The sequence below is a fragment of the Balaenoptera physalus genome (genome assembly GCF_965194825.1).
Source record: "Balaenoptera physalus genome assembly, chromosome: 4".
In the NCBI taxonomy this organism is placed as follows: Eukaryota; Metazoa; Chordata; class Mammalia; order Artiodactyla; family Balaenopteridae; genus Balaenoptera; species Balaenoptera physalus.
Genome location: NC_138891.1, coordinates 19,012,665 through 19,036,403, shown reverse-complemented (window position 1 = coordinate 19,036,403; position 23,739 = coordinate 19,012,665). Strand labels below are relative to the sequence as shown.

Genomic DNA, 23,739 nt, shown 5'->3' with positions numbered 1-23,739 from the left:
TATTAACAAGCAATGTATCAGGCTGTGAAGAATGCTATAATAAAAACAGATCCAGTATTGGCATGCAATTGATTCTCATCAGAAGGCCTGGATATAAATATTCCCCAAGTGGGCTCTTTCTGTTGGAGATCTCTTTCTCTTTAACCTTAACAGAGGTCTACTCGACGAGGCCAATCGCCTAGTTTCAGAAGGTGCTTCTATGACTGCTGTGGGTGGGCAAGAGGAGAGGCTGAGTAAGGCCTCTCTCTTCTGCTTCAGTGGGAGTAGCCCTGTTTTATCTGTTTCATACTATTATCTGTTTATACTATTATCAGTGTTAATTTTCTCTAAACAAAAGGATTTTGCTGCTGAAACAAGCTTGGAAACAACTCGTCTAGAAATCTGACCTCTAAATTTGTATATCTCAGTTGACATATCTCACAGTTGAAAAAATTTTAAAAGCCTCTGAAACTCTAAAAATAAAATCCATTTTTAAAAGGAAATGAAAATTACCTGAAGTAAAGGAATAAAATCATCCTGTTCTAGATAGCTGCAGCTGGGCTTTGCAAGAAGACAAATAAACTTAGAGGCATCATCATGATGGTTACTCAGCAACCTAGAAAAGAAACAATTGCTTAGGAAGACTGGCTACTATGAACAATGACTACAACATCAATAGTTGGTAATTTCAGTCTGATCTGAAGGCCGTTTAGATCAAGAATCAAGTGCTCTCTTTTCAGTGATTAAAAAAAGGGAAAATTTTCCATGCTCTTGATTTTGTCGAAGGGCCATCTTAATAAAAGCTCAACAACAAGACGGTACATTATTTTTGTAGAATGCTTCTGAGACCACAGAGTCAACTGAACTAATGCATGTAAAAATACACTTGAAGGAGAATGTCTGTTCTGGTTAGCTCAGGGCATCTGGAACCAGAACTCCAGAGCTGCCCACTGGGAGGGAACACATCTGATGGACCACTACATACCATATAAGACATGAACTTCTGCTTGTCCAGGTTGGCAGACATATTCAGGACTAACCTGATAGGGGGCTTTTGAAATTAGACTTTGAAGGACCAGACTTAAGAAGAAAATGAAGGCCCTATTAAATCTTCAAGTTCTAAGAATTCCTCACATCCAATTAATTGCTCGACATTTCCATCTGGATGCTATACTCTGACAGCAAAGTCAAAATAGCGAAAACCAAATTTAAAATCTTCCTCTCTAAGTCATAGATGTCTATTTTTGTTAATGGTGGTACCACTCCAAGTTATCTGGGCTTGAAAATTTGAAGTCATTTTAAACTTATTTCTCTTCCTTATTCTCCACATCCAATTAGTTTCCGACCTTTCTTGCTTTTCTTCCTTAATCATTTATTGAATGCTAATTGTGTGCCAGATACTGTGTCTGGCCTTGTGAATACTTGAAATACAAAGAAAATAAGACATAGTTTTGTGCCCTGTAAGGAGCTTACAGTCTAGTGAAAGAGCTACACCAATAAGATTATATGCCTGTATAATCTTATTACAGAAGTAATAAACTCAGGGTGTCATGGAAAGACACAGGAGGACCAGTGAAATTCCCTGAAGAGTTGTGAAGTAGGAAAGTGGGCTGTTGCAGATCAAGAGGGTTGCATGTACAAAGACCTGGTGTGAGACTGCACAGATTATTTGAGCAGCTGCAAGCACTGGGGTGGTAAGGGAAGGGGACATGAGCATGTAGGATTGGACCCTGGAGGCCCTTTTATGTTAGGTCAAGAAGCCTGGACTTTCGCCTACTCGCAGAAGAATTTTAACTTGGACTGTCACATGATCAGATGTGTTTTTCATAAATATCAAGCAGAAATCTTTCCAAGGGCCTGAGCATGGCTACTGGCAGTGGGAGACAAAGAGAAAGGGGCAAATATGGTTCAAGTGAAAGGAAATGGTAGTTGATAGGTGTGGAGGGGTAAAAGGGGGGAAGTCCATGATGACTCCCAGGTTTCTATCTTAGACCACTAGGTGCTTGGAATTTGGGATGGGAATACTAGAGTCCTGAGGAATATTTCCTCAAAAAATTTTAGACAACCATTCCTTCCTTCCTATTTCTGTTTTACCATCAAGTCCAGGGTCTTATTACTTCATGCTGAGACTTTTAGAAGGGAAGAGGGTCATAACAGGCTTCAGTGTCCATCCAACCTCACATCATGGACAATTCATCATTCTAAAACATTCTCTGATTATATAATTCCCTTTTCCAAAAATGTTCAACAGTTTTCTACCACTTATATGAGTAAGTCTAGATGTCTAAGTTGGGCATTTAAGGCCCTCTTTAATTAGGCTAGAGTCTGCCTATCTCACCACTTTGCTAAATGAAACGTCCACTCCGGGCAGCTGGCCTGACCCACTCTTCTCTGAGCGTGCTGTGTGCATTCTTGCCTCGGTGCCATTTCTCATGCTGTTTTACTCTCCTAGAATACCACCTCTCCCAACTTTGCTATCTGAACGCTGGCTATTCTTTAAGGTCCAGCTAATAAACTACCTCTTTCAAAAAGCCTTCTCTGACAACTAAATTCCTTACTGATCTTTGTACTATTTAATTTGTATGTATCACATACACCATTGTACCATGAACTTTCTTTTATTTCTCTGGCACCTAAAGGGCAGGCTAAGTTATAGCTCCTTTTTTCCCTTAGCACTAGACATAGTGACTTTCACATTGAAGATTCTCAAAAAATGTTTGTGATCTAACAGATATACCCTTAACTGACTTCATTTGTGATTATTAAAGCCATAGAATGATCTTTATATTTATTTTCCTTATCATTCTTCAGCATGCTCAGGACCCCCAAAGTTAAATAAATATACATTTCAGAAAAAGATTAGTGAAATAGGTGTTGATGGGAATCACCTCTTAGGATAAGAAAATGGGTGGGATGATCACAACAAAAAGGCAGTGAGGTATAGCACCACCAAGTACAAACTGCACAGATGTGACAGATGAGAGATTCTCTAAGAGGGAAAAGTCAAATCAGGTAGGGCCTTTTGCTATCAGAAGCATGAATCAGAGAGAAAAGGTGAATTCTGATTCTCAGCCAATGCTAGTGGCTGGTGAACTCTATAAGGCAGGAGAAAAAGAGATTTAAAAAAGTCGAGAAAGCTGGAGAAAGAAGGTAAACATAGCTGTTCTAAACTATCTTCCAGAGCTCTTAGGACGAAATATTGTTTTGTTAGTGGACAAATGACATGAAAAGGTAAGAGGAAGTAAAGCATAAAAAAGCTGGGACAATATTACTGACTCAGTGTAAGAGGAGCTCTGTCACAAAGCTAGTAAACTGGGAACTCAAAAAGAAAAGCTGTGGAGCAATGCCTTTCCCCTAAAAATGTCTTGACTGTAAGAGAAACAGATGTCAAAGTACAGATATGAAATGGGCAGCAGAGCAGGGAAGGGAAGGGGAGCAGAGGCAGGGGAACAAGAGCCTGTTAAGGTGTTCATGCTCAAACCACTCAGAGGAGGGCTCAGAAGCTTCCACCCCATAAACACTGGGACAGGAGGCAAACTATTTCCCGTTTTGCTGTTAACTTTTGTATTTGACTTTCCCCCCAAGATTGTATAGAGCCTATTATTGGAGCAAGTCAGCATGTGTATGTATATGCCAATATGTTTTAATTCTGTGTCATTATCTGCCAGTTGTTTTTTTTTTAATTTTTAAAAATTTATTTTTTGGCTGCGCGCGGACTTTCTCTAGTTGCGGTGAGCGGGGGCTACTCTTCGTTGTGGTGTGCAGGCTTCTCCTTGCGGTGGCTTTTCTTGTTGTAGAGTATGGGCTCTAGGCACGTGGGCCTCCGTAGTTGTGTCACGCGGGCCCTAGAGCGCACGGGCTTCAGTAGTTGTGGCGCACGGGCTTAGTTGCTCCGTGGCATGTGGGATTTTCTCGGACCAGGGATCGAACCCATGTCCCCTGCACTGGCAGGTGGATTCTTAACCACTGCGCCACCAGGGAAGTCCTGCCAGTTATTTTTTTGTACTTGAAAGTTTTATATACTATACTTGGACCAAGTCACTTTATGCAAAGGGTACAGTTTGTAAAAAATTATAAAAATAAACACATGTCTTCTTTAAGGTCAGTGTGGTAATTCAAACCATCCCGCTTAGTTGCTTTGTCTCCCAAAATAGCCATACTTGGGTCTCCTTTAAAGCACCCTGGTTTTTAAAAGGCATTTTAAGTGCTGAGAAAGGAGCTCCCACTTGAGGGCGCTCCAGTCGTTACAGTATCTGGCCAGAAAATAAAGCTTTGATACAGAGACATCACAGGTTTCTGTTCATAGAATTTTTTTTTTTTAATTTTTTAATGAAAAAATACAGGGACAGTTGCTCATGCTGTATAACTTCATAAGCAGTTTCCTGTAGTAACTGAAAATGAAGACTTGTGCTTCAAGTCTTTTTTTGCCTTTTGCCTTTGCAGAAATAATCTCTTTTCCTTAGAGATAAAATGAAAATGATTCATCTCAATAAAGGAATACAGCTGTTGCGGGTGCTGCTGCTCTGTCCACCAACAGAAACGTCCACCCTATCCCAGTGACATGAAGTCTAAGACAAAAAAACTGGCTGTTACTTTCCTTAATATTATGCAGTTAACTGCCGATAAACAAGTTGATTACTAGTTTTTCTTTGATAGTCAGCCTCAGGCTCACAAACATACGGTCCTAGCATATTCAAAATAACTTAGAATGTAAGTAGTTATAGTTCTTCTCTCTGGCCCTAATTTTTTATAGAATGAACTACTTCCCCCGCCCCCCCTGCTTTTTAATCTCCCAGCTTCTTCAACACTTTCTCTGAAATAATCATAACTCACTTCTTGCTGCTTTCCCAGATTGTTAGATGGCTTTTGCCCAACAATGCTGAACTAAATGGCTGAAGATACCCAGGACAACAGCTGTGTAACATCCCTATTCTTTCTATCCCTTGTTCACACTCCACCTGAGGCATTTTTCAGGGCCTGGCACCTACCAGGGGGAGAGGAGCTAGCTCAACAAAAGCTAGAACATCTACACATTTCAAGATCTTCAATTCTGCTACTGTTATACACTGATTTCTAATAACAACGATAATAATTAATAATAGACAAGCAGACCACACAGCTGAAGTCCTGGCTTTACTGGTGGGGAAAGGAGAGGGAATCCAAGCTGACCCCCCTATTGTTCAAGGCCCTTGGCTCTATTTTCTTCCCTCAGGTTCTAGGGTGCCAGAGACAGCCAGAATGGCAAATGCCAATTCTTTTACTGGTTTACTCCTAATTAGTGCTTTTTTGCTAATTCTAGACCCCAAGGAATTCTTCTACTTTTATGACTGCACACACAAAAAAATTTTTTTAAGATATTTATCTAGCTGTTTCCTATTTGCTATAGGAGAGGTGGAATGGTGACCATGGCCCTGACTTTGGAGGGTCATCCTGCTGGTATATAAGGAGTGGTTCTAGTCCTAGGGCCATTCTAGTCCTTGGTATTTGAACAACTTAGAAATATTCCCTGTAACAAAATGACTAAAATTCACCTGGAAAACATGAAGCATTTATAACTTTTAGCTTTGATGTCGTTCTTTAAAAGAAGTCCATTAACTGGTAGTCTTATATCCCCTGATCACTTTAGTTCTATTGTAATGAAAGAAGAACTTGGTGAACTCAACTTGCTGCTAGATTTTTCAAAATAAGAATACAGTTATTAATCACCTATTATGTTCTCAAGCATTATATTACTAAGGGCTTTGAGGTGGCATGAAAGAATCAGAAGAATCTGTAAGCTGAATTTTGCTGCTATTATATGTTGATTTTAAATAATGATGATGATGATGATAGTGACATCAGGTGAACAACATTTCCTGATAGTTCATCAGGAAGCGTATCTAGCCCAGAAAAGGTGAGAAGAGCATATTTAAAGAAGGCTGATCAGTTAAAAGAGGTAGAAGGGGCATGCTATAACAGTCTCTTAAATTGATAAATATATCAAGAAATAACTTCTAAAGAAGAAAGAAGGGAGAAAAAAATAAAAGAGAGAAGAAAGTTGGATTTGAATTCAAGAAAACTTGTCAGGATGTTAAAATCCAGGAGTATCTTGATAGATGTACTATTCCTTTGTTCCTTAACTGGAGCTTTCAAAAAGTAATAACTAAAATCTACTAGAATTCAGCTATTTTTAAGAAATCAACTACATACAATTCTAAATTTGATCACATGAGAATGGAAGCATGTAAGATAAAGGCTTAGGGAAAGAATTTGTGTGTGGGCATAAAAAATTGTGAATCATTGAATTTTACTTGTTGAAACAAAGGATAAGGGGAAAATTAATAAATGAGTAAAATAAGTGACTGTTATAAAGCATGTCATGAGGACTGGACAATTCCTTGCCCAGCCCCAGAGTAACTGCTCTCATACTTACTTTCTCCACATGGCAATGAATGACTGTGCTGACACAAATCCTGTCCTCTCTCCCCCTGCAGCCCTGAACATGGGGGTTTTCCAATAAAGAGGACAGCCACAGACCTGCAAATAAAGCACAAATACAGTGTAAGCCAAGGGGCAGTGAAGAGATGACGTGGCCAAAGAAAGGGCCTTTGTGGCTTTTACCCTTCATGCCACAGTGGACAGAAGGGCCCTTGGAGGAGCAAAACTGGGGCAGAGGCAGATACATCAGCTGGGGTAGATTCAGCAAGACAGAGGGGAAACAAAATAAGAAGATGACATGTTTAATGAAGAAAATGAAAATCCATTTGCCTTTTCTTCAAGTGCATTTATAGTGATGTTTCTTTCCCCTAACCTGAAAAAGCAACTAGTCTCCCTCCCTTCCTACCACTCTTACATCATATATTTTCTACCTTTGGAAAAAAAAAAAGAAGTGACTGAACGTCATGGTTGTGTATGCCCTTCCTTCCTATGGCAGGAAAATACAGCCACCTTTATTGCTCACTCACTTGGTGTCAATACACTCTATCACCTCTCTCCCTCTCTCTCCTTTGCTTATTGTGTTATTAAGCCCCAGGTGCAAAAAGAACCAGAAAAGCCTGGACTGTTCAAGAAAACAGCTATAAATCTATTTAAATGGATACAATTCAGGTGAAAGCTGAAAGGCAAAAATTTAAATGCTATTATTTATTTAGAAGATACCACAAACGACTACATATTATAAAAGCCTTAGAAAGAACTAAAATACAGTACCCTAAAAGATAATGATTTTTTTCTCCTCAATAAAAAAGCTCTTTCAATTAAGAAAAATTATTCTTATACTCTTACAAGAGACAGTCTGTACCAAATTAACGTGCTTTTTTTCTAGAGGGAAAATTCTTCCAAGTAATAATAATATCTAAATATTAGCGGAGAAATAGTCTCTAAATGATCCCAATTTTGTATATACACATAAAATGTATTCCCAAATCTGAAGCTCTTCAAAGAGTCACATCTTGTCATTGGATAAAGATATTCTTATTATTCATATTAGATATAGGATCTGTTGAGCCTTATTCTACAAAGGGAAGCTTCCCCTCTGACAGATGACTGGATGTGAACCCACATCAGGTTGAAGTGAAGCTGCTCCTGATGTGAGGCCTCAGTGCATGGGGGATCCCCACAGAAGCCTGCATAGTACCTCATCTGAGATCAGTTATGCTGAGAGAATGCCCAGGGCTGCTGGGTTCATGTCAGAGATGAGGATATGGATGGTGAGATTCAGGCCAAGGGAGGTAAGTACAGGGCAGAAATAAGAGATTGCTTCTGCCAGGGCCACTAAAGCATGTTCTGCAAGCAGGATGGAATTTAAGATTTCTTAAGTCCAGAGGTCAAATACCTCCACTGAGGTCAAGAATGAGGGAAAGGTGTTGCTTAGCAAACAAATGGATTTTGTTTATTGTATAAATTATGACTGCCAAGGCACAAAGCTTACAATTAACATACTTTGGGTGGTAACTGTCAAACCCACTTTCCCCAATCCCAATCCTTCCTTTCATGCAGAATGGTGGTTTGTCAAGAAAATGCTCTTAAATATGACAGGCTGTTGGTAACTGCTGGGAAAGTTGAAAGAAGAGCCTGTATTATGGAGGTGGGGGGTGCAGAGCCACAAAAAGGGAGAAAATACAAGGAGAGACTGGAACTGGCTTGCCAAGGTGCTTGAAGCTCCCACCACTAGAGTCACTACAGATTTTTCAGAATTGGAAGGGATCAGGAATCTTCTAGTTCATCCTTGGGAAGTGGTCACCAGCTCAGCAAAACACTTCCAGGGACTGTGCACTTACTATCTCCCGTGGGGCTACTTCCACTATTAAAAACTTTCATTTCCTTGGATTACGGTCTTTTATTCAGAAGACTCCGGTTAAAATGTGTACATGTCAGCTCATAAAGAGTAGTAAATCACTGGGCTTAACATTTACAAATTTTTTATGACACAAAGGCAGAATCCTAAGAGATAAGGTACAGAATAGATATGTTTTGAAGTAGATGGGAAAGGGCTGACCTGTTTTTCTTGTAGTGGGTCACCCTGAGCAGCCAAGGGTTGGGCAACATGAGGGTATCGGGCCCTTGGAGAAAATGCCAAAAGAAAAAACTGGAAGGGCAGTGGATGGCAAGGGCTGCAGACATTACACTTTGACCATTTAAAAAAAATGTACGGCTGGCCTGCATCTGCTTAAGAACAAAGGATTAAGATAAAGGGAGTGAGTGACTAGCCAAAGCAATCTTGAGAAAGAAAAATGGAGCTTGAGGAATCAGACTCCCTGACTTCAGACTATACTACAAAGCTACAGTAATCAAGACAGTACGGTACTGGCACAAAAACAGAAACATAGATCAACGGAACAGGATAGAAAGCCCAGAGATAAACCCACACACATATGGTCACCTTATTTTTGATAAAGGAGGCAAGAATATACAATGGAGAAAAGACAGCCTCTTCAATAAATGGTGCTGGGAAAACTGGAAAACTACATGTAGAAGAATGAAGTTAGAACACTCCCTAACACCATACACAAAAATAAACTCAAAATGGATTAAAGACCTAAATATAAGGCCAGACACTATCAAACTCTTAGAGGAAAGCATAGGCAGAACACTCTATGACATAAATCACAGCAAGATCCTTTTTGACCCACCTCCTAGAGAAATGGAAATAAAAACAAAAATAAACAAATGGGACGTAATCAAACTTAAAAGCTTTTGCACAGCAAAGGAAACCATGAACAAGACGAAAAGACAACCCTCAGAATGGGAGAAAGTATTTGCAAATAAAGCAACTGACAAAGGATTAATCTCCAAAATTTACAAGCAACTCATGCAGCTCAGTATCAAAAAAACAAACAACCCAATTCAAAAATGGGCAGAAGACCTAAACAGACATTTCTCCAAAGATATACAGATGGCCAAAAAACACATGAAAGGATGCTCAACATCACTAATCATTAGAGAAATGCAAATCAAAGCTACAATGAGGTATCACCTCACACTAGTCAGAATGGCCATCATCAAAAAAATCTACAAACGGTAAATGCTGGAGAGGGTGTGGAGAAAAGGGAACCCTCTTGCACTGTTGGTGGGAATGTATATTGATACAGCCACTAGGGAGAATAGTATGGAGGTTCCTTAAAAAACTAAAAATAGAACTACCATACGACCCAGCAATCCCACTACTGGGCATATACCCTGAGAAAACCATAATTCAAAAACAGTCATGTACCACAATGTTCACTGCAGCTCTATTTACAATAGCCAGGACATGGAAGCAACCTAAGTGTCCATCAACAGATGAATGGATAAAGAAGATGTGGCACATATATACAATGGAATATTACTCAGCCATAAAAAGAAACGAAATTGAGTCATTTGTAGTGAGGTGGATGGACCTAGAGTCTGTCATACAGAGTGAAGTAAGTCAGAAAGAGAAAAACAAATACCGTATGTTAACACATATATATGGAGTCTAAAAAAAAAGTTGTTCTGAAGAACCTAGGGACAGGACAGGAATAAAGATGCAGACATAGAGAATGGACTTGAGGACACGGGAAGGGGGGAAGGGTAAGCTGGGATGAAGTGAGAGAGTGGCATTGACATATATACACCACCAAATGTAAAATAGATAGCTAGTGGGAAGCAGCCGCATAGCACAGGGAGATCAGCTCGGTGCTTTGTGACCACCTAGAGGGGTGGGATAGGGAGGGTGGGAGGGAGATGCAAGAGGGAGGGGATATGGGGATATATGTATACATATAGCTGATTCACTTTGTTATACAGCAGAAACTAACACACCATTGTAAAGCAATTATACTCCAATAAAGATGTTAAAAAAAATCTTTTTAAAAATTAAGTGGGTTTCTTGCAGACAAAAAAAAAAAAAGATAAAGGGAGTCAGGAGATCAATAAGAACCTAAAAAAAAAGGTAAATGATATCAATCTGAGAGCAACAGAATAGAGACTTTTATAACAAAGGAGAGAACAAGCTCATGTCAAGGCTTTTTACAAAGGAAAAGACTGGATGACAAGTGAGGAGGTACAGGACGCTCTGAAGATGGGTTTAGAAAACTTCGGTTTAGAGGAGCAGGCAAGAGTCAGCGTTGCTGGAGCAAAGAAAACTTGATTGACACCTATAATTTGATCTAAAAATGGCCCAACAACATAAAGAACTGAAAGCAAGGTTGTCTAATGATACATAGGAAGAGATGATCGCCCAATATTTGTAAAGTTCTTTAACATTTTAAAATGTCTCACACCTGTTATTTCATTTGGCCCTGACATGATCCCATACAGAAGAGGGCAGGTATTTTTATCCAGTTCTGCAGATGAAGAAAAAAAGGTACAGAGAGGCTAGCTTACAGGCCACAGGCACGATGGGTCAAGATGGTACTGTATCAGCCAATGAGAGGAGCCGGAGGGCTTTGTACGGTTCAGAAGACTTTCATTCTTTTCCCTCGACTTTCTGTTAGAGGCTAAAACTCAGTGGTGACAAATACTTCCCTTGCTGTTCCTCAGTTTCTGTTCCTATGCTGCTTTTGTCCCTCTTAGATTCATTCTCTAGTCATTTCTTCTCCATCACTACTTAAAGCTGTGGAAAAAAGTACAAACTACACACTGAGAATTTAATCAGAAATGGACATTAATCTCTCCACGCTGTTTGACGTTGAAGATGAATGAACTAAACTTCACCAACAGATGCAGATTTCATAAACACAGAGTTTTCTTTGCACTTAAAAAACAGACCCCAGTCTCTACAGCTACACTTAAGCGTCACGGAGAGTAGACTGTAAACTCAAGCTGGCCTTCCAAGTAGCTTTATAAGAGAGAGATTTTTTTTTTCTTTTGATGTGGACCATTTTTAAAGTCTTTATTGAATTTGTTACCATATTGCTTCTGTTTTATGTTTTGGTTTTTTGGCTGTGAGGCATGTGTGATCTTAGCTCCCTGACCAGGGATCGAACCCACACCCCCTGCATTGGAAGGCAAAGTCTCAACCACTGGACCACCAGGGAAGGTCCCCCAAGTAGCTTTATAAACTATAAGAATCCATAAGAACGTTCATTTATTGCTCTGACCACCTCCTCCTTCGTTGTCCCCCAGGGGTTGTCTTCTCCTTTCCTATAGCCAACCTGTCGTGAGAACACAAGCACACGAGGGCGAGTGATGCAGGCACTGCCAAAGGATGAGGACGGTCTGCAGAGCAAAGAATAGCGGAAAGTAAGACTGATTCAGTGAGTGCTAACAGACTGGTGTAGCCAAGGAAAAGCTGGATTACATGGGACTAGCTAACTGGAAGACATGATTAAATGAATTTTTAAAAAATAAATGATTTTAAGAATAAAGAGGCAAAATCCAATAAAATGAGCTGATACAGTACTTCTGAGGTCATTATACACACATCCTCACCTTTATACGCAATGTTAGTTTTAACTTTTTAAAAGTATGAGCAGTTCACCTTGCTATCTGAGCTGATAATTAAGGTCTAAGAGCAGTGAACACAAATGCTTGGCACCCCTGAATGGAATTTAGGGCTATAATCAAGTACAATTTAGACAAGTTAATCAGACATGTATGTGTATACTGGCTATTGTGCCACATGATAATTTGGTATAAACAGTGAATTGTCATGTAAATGCCTGTTACTATGGCTACTAAACAAAATAGTTTTCTATCTTTTTAAACTTCTCTATGTTGTCAGCTTCAACACTGCCAGTTTTTCCTGATGCCACCTATAGATTGATCCTCACTGCCTGTAAATAGGAAAGTCCTCCCTCTGACTCCCCAGCATGTAAACCCCTTCCCTGACTTGACTATGCTCTTTCCTACACTTCTCGTGACCACGTGGAGTCCTCAGGCTCTCTGCTCTCCTCTCACTGTGCATTCACCGTGGAGTGCTGGTGGCCACTGAGCCACAGGCAGGGCAGGGCTACCACCAGCCAGGTGGGAGAGCCAGAGCAGGAGGGTGGAGGCAGCACAGCAGGAAGGCTCCTCAGTCAGGCGCTGGGAATACTTAGAGGAGGAAGGTCGACCCAGAGACCTTCAAGACAGAGCAGGCTGCAGGTCTCTGGCAGCGAGGCACTAGTCACTCTGATTGGCTCTCCAGATGTGGGGAGCCCAGCAGACCACCGGGGAACTACCATGTCCTGCAATGTGCAGTTTCTCCTGTTTGCCTGCCCGAAGTGGTCCATGAAACCTCATGTCTCTCTCACACAAATTGTTACCATGTTAGACATACCCTGTTTGGCATTTATGCGATTAACATGTTATCTCCAAATTAGACTTCATTCATCCTTGCTAAATTCTATCTTTTGGATTTAGATTCATCATTCTAGCCCACTCAGATAATTTACCACTTGATTCATAAAATAGCCATCTCTCAAAGCTTGGGGTAAGAAAATGCCAATGTCCTGAAAGAACTTATAACTTATTTGGGTGAATATAGCTTGGAAGTCAGCTGATGGTATGTTAGCATACGTTCAGGGGAGATAGGGTAGAAACAGCACGATGCAGGAGTCAGAGGACATGTCTCCTGACATGGACAAACTCTGTGACTTCAGGTACATACTTGTAGGACTTCAGTTTCCTCATATGTACAATAGAGGAGAAGCAGGTGAGCTCTTACTTCTGGAATGAAAGAGGTTGTTTTTCACTAGAAACATTCTAAGGGGTCAAAAAGCAAGTTCTAAGATTGGGGGGGTGATGAAAAAAGGAATAAAAAAAGAATTCTTTTTCACTCCCCTTAAAATCACTCTACTTACAAATTATTTAACAGCGGTAACAAATGTTCTGAGGCTAGAGGTAGGAGAGAGGATGGGACATGACAGGGCAGGGGTTCAGGGATGTCTCTCAGGACACAATGGAAGCTAGGTCTTAGGGGATGGGTGACGTGGGAGTGGCAGAGTGGAAGCCCATTTTGGAGGGGAGAACTATGAGAGCCCAAATGCAGAGGCGAGCCTGTGGGAGGGCAGGTGGGTCAGGCCCATGCAGGGAACAGTAGTTTGGGTTTTATCCTCAAGAGCGGTAGTTTTCAAACTTTCAAATATTATTCCTGAAAGCAGAGCAAGCGTTCCCAGTGGAAGGGTGCATGGGGTCTTGGGAACTCCCACTTGGTGTCTAGTTGTCCACATGCAGCCCTTAGCCTACTAAAACCCCTCTGTCTCTTGAAGCACAGCTTGACACCACTGCTAAATCCTGAGGTATGATCTGACTCTTCAGTATACATGCATCATAAAAACAGAACCCAAACAAAACAAAGAACTCCTACAGATGGTAGGAATCCCTGAATATTGCTGAGCTGGGGAATGACATGATCAAATATAAACTGATGATTATACTCAGTATTAACTGTTCTAGGAGGAGGCTGGAGGTGTAGAATCTGTTACTAAAGATGTTACAGTAGTCTTAGCATTAGGGACTAAGACCTTAAATTAGAAGCAGTTGGATATATTGAAAAGTATCACAGACTTGCTTCCTAGTGGCAAATCCATTTATTTCTGAGAAGAATTACAGTGTTGAGCTGGCCTAATTGTTCCTTGTCTGGCTTCAGGGCAAGGAGTTATGATCAATGAATGAGAACAAAAAAGAGAGATTTGTATTCAACACAAGGGAAATTTTTCTAACAAGGAAGGCTATTTAATGATGGAACAGGCTGCTTGACAAGGTAGTGAGTTTCCTGTCACTGAAGGCATTCAAGCAGATAATGAATTTATGTGTTGGTGATGCCATGGATGGAATTCCTATATTAAATGGGAGGATGGACCAGGAGACCACTAAGGCTTTTTTCAAACTTAAGAGTTCCTTGAAGTAGAACCACAGCTAATATATCAGTATCAAATACATTTTTTCAATATGGAAAAAAAAGATCTATGTATGCTTACAAACAGAGAGCAAGGAGGCAATAAAGAGAGGGAGATTGGGACTGCTAGAGAAAGGGAGATTATACGTCATTTAGTAGTTATATTACCTTTGCAATTTTTCCCATTTCATAAATGTCTGCTTTCTGATCTTCAATATCCATGAAAGCAGTTTCAATTCTGCTTAGAGTCTGTTCATGATTACTGCAGGCATCGGGGAGTCCTTCAGGGAAGTAGAACCGTGGAATGTTTATGGATAATGTTGCATTCACAACATTATTCACATGAGGAACAGGGGAGAGAGGTTGGGGGCTACTTGCAAAGGTGGCTGGAGGTGGAAGTGGTGTTCCAGGTTTCTTTTCTGGTTTACTTTGAATCTGGAAAGAAAATATGATTATGAGACACAAATACTCTAAACAGTATATATTGCTAGAAAGTCCTCACCAGTAATAGGAAGTTGGGTATAAATACAAGAAACCACAATTAGAAGCAGTACAGATGAAGAGCTCACTCGACTATAGACAGGGGTAAGCATGCTCTGAGGGAATGCTTATCTACACTGAATCAATCAGTACATTACTTATCTGTCAATACTAGAGTCTACATAGATTTGTGCTTAAAAAATCCTACAGTACATTTTCCCACCAGTGATGAGCGAGACATTTAAGAGCAAGGTCAGTTGACATATTAAGGACCTCAAGGTGAATTCTCAGTCTGTTGGACCTGGATTAGTAAATTCTTCCTGAAGACTGTTCTTGGTGTTTCTATGCATTTCTACCTGTCCTTCAGTAGGCAAACAGAATGAGTTCTTTTTAAATATGTAGATCTAAAATGTATTGTGGGGGCTGTCCTTCTACCTTCTTCCCTAGTTTGACTTTATCTAGGTAGAATCACTGCTAGTCCCTGATGCAAAGAAAGTCTTTGTTAAGAAAATTAAAGCATTTTAGTTTTAGAATGTCTTCTACCAGGCTGACTGACTTGCCACCAGGGGCATGCTATTTTTTCTGAGATACACATTTCTCTCATTTTTAGTATAGTCTAATAGACAAGGATCATGGTCATTAATTTCACCACAGCCAAACTCTCTTTACAGTTTATTAATTCATTAATAGTTTATATCATTCCTTTTTCCAAAAAGGATTTGATGTGGTGTACCATAAAGAGACATAGAAAGGACAGTATTAAAAGGTTGGGGGGCAACAGGGAGACTAAGAGTAACCATGATTTAGGGAAAGGGGAGGGGAGGTACACTAATATTCAGGTAGAAGTTTATTTTAGCAAAGAAGACTAAATTTAGTTCTGAGATTCCTAACAGAAAAAGCAAAAAAGATTCCATAAAGATTTTCAGAGTTTAATTTCTATTCTTAATTTTGACCAAATTATCTATCAAGGCTCATGAGCATGGCATTATTAAATGCTACATAAGGTATGAAAGATGGACATGACTGTTGACTAGCTAAATTTATTTTAAATTCACTGTGAACACAAAATATTACTCGAGTGTTCTTCTTCCTTAAATTATATCCTAACGCCATTCCTAAAGTTTGAACAATGATTTATCAGTATGAAGTAGATCTGAGTATCATATTCCCTTTTGACATATGGACTTATAACATGATTTTTAAATTCAGGGTAAAAATTTTAGCTACCTTTGAAAAGCATAAGTATTATAGGAAGACAAGCTTCATTCATATAAATATGTGATAAATATGATTTAACCTCCTACCTTTATTAAACACGGTCCATTTCTCATGTTAATATCTGACATTAATACAGAGTGGAGTCTGCTCATATATTAATACTATTGGGGATACGAAGTCCAGTTGGTCACACCAAGCCTTTGCTGCAGTATCAGGATATCACCCATATAAAGCAATAGTCAAGGAAGACATGGCAGAGGGAAGTGATGCCAATGAAATATGAAAAACTTAACAAAAATCAGTGATGGCTTACTAGCTCTGTGACCTCAGGAAAGTTACTTAACCTTTTAGAATTTCAGTAATAAAACAGATTATAACCCCTTCTTCTTGGAAGGTTGTTGTGAGGATTAAAGGAAATTACAGGATGTAACATAGGGAAGAGGCTCAAAACTGTGCTGGGCAGAGGTATGTCTTATTTAAGAAAATGAGCCAAAGGATGGGGTTCTCAAAAGATTAAACATAACTTGGTATGGCTCTTCAGATTCAATAATATATAAAATAATCACTTACACTTGTCAGGCAATTTAAAGTTTACAAACTACTTTTGATTTAACAAACTGATAATCTCTTCTAAGTAAACAATTCTCTCTGCCTTAGTGTTAAATCTGCAATTATTATTACATAGTCCTATGAGTCAATAACAGTAGAAACTGTTCTTAAATTTCTAAAATAAAGCATATAATTCTTCAGGGGCTTTACTTAGGTCACTTGTATTAGTGTCATTTCCTTTCTATTATTCTATGCTGAAAGAGATTTGTGAGACTACAAATATACAGTTACCAAAATTCTTTTTTGTTTCCCCAAAATGTTTCCCATGGTGTGACATCCAGGGTAGTTATGGATAACTTCAGGGCAATTATAACCATAGGATTGAGACCACTGGTGTCACTGGGAATGAAACTCAATATTCTAGTGAACACACAATACTGGAGAAGGTTTAGAGCAAGCCCTTCAATGTTAACTCTACACTTTTGCTTTGACAGAAATAAATGACATTCAGAACAAACCCTGGCTATTTGTCAAAGTTTTAATTTGAATGGGAAAATATTCAGTTATATAATAGTTTACTTTGCTTTCCTCAGTGTACTTAACACAGAGCAGTTCACTAATAGGGAAGTATTTATTAATTCACTGTTTAAGTCCATATTTAATAAAACTGTTGTTAATACTTAAAAGGAAAATAAAAAGAATGCATTTACTTTGAACCTTTCAGGTGTACTGATTTACTTTCCACTGGGTTCAATAGGAGACATATAATTTAAGTCTTAAAGTAGTTTAATAAAACTGACGCTTTACAACATTATAGAATAAAACAGTAATATAAAGTTTGTCAGATTTACCAAGTTTAGCATCTGCCCACTTTAAATAAAACTATTTCATTCAAATCTAGGAACAGCATTAAAACAGAATTAGCTGTGTAAAGCATCTCAATTCTCCATTACAGTCTTTCCCTATACAGTATCATTTAGATATTCATGCTGAACAGTACCCTTATGTTACTGTAGCATTTCCAATATTTGACCTTTTTTTTTTTTAAACATCTTTATTGGAGTATAATTGCTTTACAATGGTGTGAGTTTGACCATTTTTGACCTATTTTTAAAAACGCAATTTCGTATCATTCACTCAAATAATCTGAAATTACTCTAGGTCAGAATAACTACAAAACTATGGTTTCTTGCTGGATTCTGGATGTCCATCATTGATATGGCCCTTGATCTGGACTGTATTCAGTGCTAGGTAACTTGTTTGATGAGACACTGGCTCTACAGTTGTAAGCAAATAAGCACGATCTCTGCAAGCAGCCACTGCAGGCAGAAATGACTCAACCTCACAGCTGAGGGAAGACATTCTTTCACAACCCAGGAGTAACTGCCATCCTTCGCTCCCTACACACAGTATATCACACACACACAACTGCCTATAAGTGTAAAAACAGCTCTTTCAAAAGAAAAAAAAAAGACTATCAGGATCAATATTCTTTTTTAAAAAAGATTCATTACAGATGTATGTATGTTAATACAAATTTAGTCTACTGAGTCAAAGTGCAAACAAGGATTTTAACATGGAAATTCTAACTTCTCAAAGATATTTCTATGAAAAATTCTAAATTGTAAAATATTTGTTAAGTTGTATTTAATTGTCTCTAAAACTGGATTCCCTCTCTACAAGAGAAAAATGTGAGTACTGTACTTCAGGTCCAGAAGGTCTATTTTTAAACCTGTTGGACTCTCTCTACAAATAGCTTTCTGGAAATAGCTGAATAGAGGACACAGATTAATTCCTTGATCTAATATCAAGTGAGCTGTAAAATTATTTGTAAGTTAGTTCACTGGGTGGTTTTATTAGTAATAAAAATATTTTAAAAGAAACACCCAAGTTTCAAACCTGTGTCTGCTGAAATGACTTCAGCCGCTTCTTAAACCGTGACGGGAGAACAAAATCACAGCCCCTTGCCAGGAAAGCTAACTCTCCCCTTAAATCCGGGTCCCTTCGTAGAGATGTTTCCTTGATCATCATCTTTGAAAAGTGGATGTTTACTTAGCAAACTGTCCAGCACACTTCTGAAGATAGTCAGACTTAATAAGTTGTCAATCTCGTCAGGTAGAAAGGTGTTTTTTTCTTCTTATCTCCCAAAGAAATTAAGTTCAAGCATTGTGCTCTCCCAGCCTCCAGGGACCACAATCCATGCTTGTACTGACATGCAGCTGGTTCCCAAATACAGCCTGTGGCTCCCAAGACCTGCTCATAATTTTCAAGTAAGAAACACGGGCTGCAATGGGCCTGCTGCTCCTTGTAGGTAGCTTTATGTCAAACTGACCTGCCCATGTGGAGAATACAGAGCCTTCTGGGAAAGGAAGCACCCACTACTCTGAGCACCAAAGTTAGAAACATTACAGCTGGACCTAAAAATAGTGACTTCTCAGATAATGCTAACTTCTTAAACTCAGAGTACATGAGGTGTCAATCCACATAAAACAGTTTCTCCTCAAGCTAGGAGAGAACATGTAGAGCATTTTTGATTTTGCTATTTAATATTTTATGAAAAAAAGAACATGCTGCACTTCAAATTTGAAACTATCATTTTAAGAATAATTTTTAAAAATTTCTTATTTGAAGGGAAGCAAATGTTTAAAACCTTCTAGATAGAACCAGTCAAAATATGGAGAAAAACACTATCATCCTCAAACAGGAATATACAAAGAGATTTGACAGTCTCAGATTTTAAAATCAAATCTTTTTTTTTTTTTTTTTTTGGTTAGTTTGCAGAAGACTATCTAGTGATCAAGCATACTTTCTTGAAGTGATTCTGAATCTGGATACATTTGAAAATTTATTGTCAAAGCATTGGTTAAGAAAGTGGAACGATGGAATGCCAAAAGAAAGCAGATTTAGGTACACAGAAGTGAATGAAATTTGGTTATAATAAAGGTACAAAAGATGGTCAACTAGCAATGACATAATATATCTTGAATTTGTGAGACTCCTTTTTCTTAAGCTTTCAAGAAATCTCAGATTTTAAAAAAATTCTATTATTTTATCATATATTGAATAGCTGCCTCATAGTTATTTACAAGCGAATCTTCAAGTATTATCTCATGTTTAATATGTAGAATTCAATATTTCTTTTCAGTCATCCATATTATTCAATCTATACTGATTTTCTACTTCTAGAAAATATAAACCAAATATTACCAAATAAACCCCAAAACCAAAAACAGCTTATGATTCTCTTTTGCTGAACCTTTGTCTAATTTACTGGGAATTAAATTATTTGGTTTTCCATTGTTTCCTACAACTTAAGTTTTTTTCTTGATTTTAAGACATTCTGGTAACACTTTATAACTTGTATATTGGGCTTATATGCCTAAACCTGTAGTTTTCAAATTTCTTTTTAAGCTGTAGAATTCTCCACTCATACAAAATCTTACCTGAAAGCTCTCAATATATACTATGATTGAAAGAGGATTACATTGAAACCACTGATCTAATGCTTCAACCTGGGCCTTTCCTTTGTCTCCCCAATTTTCTCTCACTCAGGTTAACCCTTTGAGCTAGGTGGCCTTCCCTACACTCTTGCCTATAATGCTCTAATTCCTCCTTCATTATTTACCTCCAGATTAAAACATTAAAAAAGTTTGTTATGAATGAAACTGGGTTTTTAGACTTGTGATTTAACGCTTTTTCAATCTAGCCACACCTTAGTTGTATTTCTTCCCTTCCTACAACAACCCGTGGCTTCAGGGGTGTGACTTTTCATCCCCTTCCTGAGAATACTCCTTCTCCTCAAATTATACACACTTTAACCATCCTTCAAAATTCAACTCAAATTTTACCTATTTCATAAAGGATTAATCTATTTAAGCCCCCTTATTGCAATTCTCTTAATAAAATATTGTAGAATCTTTCTTGAATGACTTCCACTTAACTTATTCTCTGGACGAACCAATGCTCTCCATTTTACCTATAAGAGAACCACCAATGCCCAGGACACACTGGTTCATGGCTAATAGTTTAGTTTCTGTTATGCTCTCATGTTTCTTATCTCAGTAGTTGAGTTCTATGCTTACTAAGAGTTGGTTGTATTTGTCCCCATCTGTTTATACTGGTTGCACTTTTTACAGTAATAATTCAATTCAATTACATAAACTAATGAAATATGAATGTGGAAAAAAAAAGAGTTGATATTTCTAAAACTGGGGAGAAAAACCCTAAGTTGAATATTTTATAAAGACTCAGTAAAGGCAAAAAACTACTAAAATTTTTCTGCTGTAAAATTAGTTATTGGTGAGATAAAGGAGAAAAGTCATTAAAATCTAGAAGGTAACTACATTCAAATTGCTTCACTACTGACCTAAGTTCATGGAAATCAGTTAACAAATATACTGAGTGTGATTTACTAAAAAAAGATGTCATGAAACTTCAATTTCCAATTATGACACTCATTTCCAAAGAAAAGGCTTGGCTCTACATTAAAAGATCTGAATAATTAATGTTCCAAGTTAAAATAAAATGTTTAAGATACACATTTTACAGAATACATGGATAGAGTTTACAATTCCCTACTGAGTAACTATCCATCCCAATCATGTTCAGGTAAAAGGGCTTCTACTGCAATATTTTATAATCTGGCAATATTTTCCAATAGTGTCTAAACTTTTCAGGGTAAGGTCACTTATAAAGTCATTCAATCACTCAACAAATATATTTCTGACACTTATTATGTGCAGTTACTTTGCTGGGTGCTGAGGATATGAAGAAGATAAGAAGTGATCCCTTTTTTTCTTCATTGCACCTAGCACAATGTTGGTTTGGAGCAAAGGACAACAAATACTTTCATTTCACTTACTTCTTATAAATCTCTGGAGTTTCAAAGTCAGAACAGTGGTTAAGAGCCTGTCCTGCTACCCCTCTTAAGCAGGAAGAAAACATTTTTCCATGTCTTTTGATGGTGAAATAAGCTCTAAGTTTTTATTTATCCAACGGCTTTCCAAAAAATTCACAGGGAGAAAGGCCAGGTCCCCTAAAGGGGGTTAGGAAAGAACTGGTCTGTGGCAATGAGTTATTGATGGAGAAAGACTATTATGAAGTTTGTTTATTTGCTTTTTACATATTTACTTGTGTCTGTATGGAAGTATACCTGCTTGGTTCAAGAAAGAGTCTGAGAATGTGAGTTAGTTTCAAGAAGTATATGATAACTGAAACATAGCAGCAAAGAACATGGTTTTTAGAGTGACCTCTTCTTTACTGGAAAAAGATCAAACAAGGAATTTCACTGTTGACGCAAACACGGCCTATGATCTACTCTCTTCTCTCCTTACGTTAGTCACAGAGAAAGTGGTACAACCCTTGGGGCTGGGGGCTGGAGGCTGGAAGGGAAAAGCTGTTTCTAGGTGAGAGGTTTTCCAGGGAGGAACTAAACGGAATGAGGAAGAATAGAAAACTATAAACATATAGTTTATAAATTCAATTTGCAAAGATGGAAAGTTTGTCAGTTATAATGGAAAGAGTCGATTGTAAGGGTCTTCCCAATGTCCTTCTGGAATAAACCATACAATACTCTCTCCTGCCCTCTGCAGCATACATGAAGTCCATCCTAACAAGACAGCTAGCCAATAGTAGGTGTTTCCTTCACAGCAACCTGCATCTCTTTTTGGCCTGCAGATCATTCATGCACATACACTGCCTGCAGACACAGGATGTCCTGTCTGGACCGTGGGCCCAACTTGGTCTTCAGGGCAACTGTGTTAAGACAACTTGACTAGAGGATGGAAAAGACTGGTGCTCTCTTGCTGTGGGAATGACTGGGATATATCAGTTGCTACCTTAAGATCCAGCTGCCTTGACTGGGGTTCCTTTCCTGTGTTACCATTCCGTATATGTTCCCCCAGAGCAAACGTGCTTGAGCAAGGAGGATAACCTTTCTCAAAGAGAACCAGCTCAGCGGTGGATTCCTGGGTTACAGGGTTTTACAGGTTCCCTGGCAGGGGTACATACAAGAGAGACTGGCCTCTCTGAAATGACTCTAAAAACTATAGAACTGTTTTAAGGATAGCCTCCAATATATCAAGCAAGAAAAGATATTCCCTTATCATGTCCTGAAATGACCTACAGAACTGAGGCGTGAGTCCAGAAAGAGTCTGTACCCTAAAGGAAGGTGACACTGGGAAGGAGATAGAAGGATAAAATTGTGTGTGACACCCAACATATTGTTTTTGTAGAATTCAGTCTTTGAAGTTTAGTTTGGAACTCAGAATGGATTTTCTAGAGCTTTCCAAATCCTCTCATAACTTCCTGCCCTTCCCCCGCTGAAAATGAAGACAGTGGTGATATACAATATTAATTCTCTCTCTTTGGAAAGCATCAGCTCTATGGGATGTTTTAAGGAAAAAATGGGTTGATTACACAGGATAGAGAAAATTTTGAACATTTGCTGAAGACATGAATCACTTATTTTGACTTGTATAAAACTGCTAAACAGTTAATGTTGTATCGATATATGCAATGTGTTGTCCTAAAATAAGACTAGCCTTTATTTTATAAACGAACATGTAAAGTCATACCAGCCTCAGGTGACAATGACTTTGGAGACTGAGATAATAGCACTGATCAAGACCACAGAGTTAAGAAGACCTGTTGGGATAAACAAGGCAGCAAAACTGCAAAGATCTGAGCGAGTGACAGAAACATGTAGCATAGCAAGCCTGGGAAATGAGCTCAGCTGTGACGACGTGTGTTGAGGTGAGTAGAATCAGGTCCAGAAAGACATGAGAGTCACTCTGAAGTGACATCAAAAGATTTTGCTCATAAGATGCTACAGGGAAAAAAAAGTTACGTATGAAAGAGGAAGTTCTGCTACATCAAGAGGGTACTTTTGATTTTAAAAAGGAAGCTGGCTGTTTTGAAAAAAAAACAAACAGCTAAATCAAAAGCCTTTTTCTGTCTACACAAAAATTTGTACATGAATGTTCACAGCAGTGTTATTCACAGTAGCCAAAAAGTGGAAACAACTGAAATGTCCATCAGTTGATTAATGGATAAACAAAATGTGGTATATTCATACAGTGGGATATTATTTAACCATAAAAAGGAATGAAGTACTGATACATGCTACATGATAAATCTTTAAAGCATTATGCTAAGTGAAAGAAGCCAGACACAAAAGACCACATATCGTATGATTCTGTTTACATGAAATGTCCAGAACAGGCAAATCTATGGAGACAGAAAGATTAGTGATT

The 23,739-nt window shown here is 38.4% G+C and overlaps 1 protein-coding gene across 5 annotated transcripts in view; it reads right to left on the bottom strand.

Annotated features, from left to right (window-relative positions):
- The window catches only part of PPP2R3A (protein phosphatase 2 regulatory subunit B''alpha), a 207,649-nt gene that overhangs the window by 113,294 nt on the left and 70,616 nt on the right, over positions 1-23,739 (bottom strand). For 4 of the 5 annotated variants that reach the window (XM_082459169.1, XM_082459168.1, XM_082459172.1 and 1 more), the window contains 3 exons: positions 14,408-14,674; positions 6,392-6,495; positions 493-595 (listed from right to left, as the gene is read on the bottom strand). In XM_082459169.1, the coding sequence (XP_082315295.1) occupies positions 493-595; positions 6,392-6,495; positions 14,408-14,674 (474 nt within the window). Of the gene's footprint in view, positions 1-492; positions 596-6,391; positions 6,496-14,407; positions 14,675-18,385; positions 18,757-23,739 lie in introns of those variants that run through there. The other variant, XM_082459171.1, reaches the window with a different exon arrangement.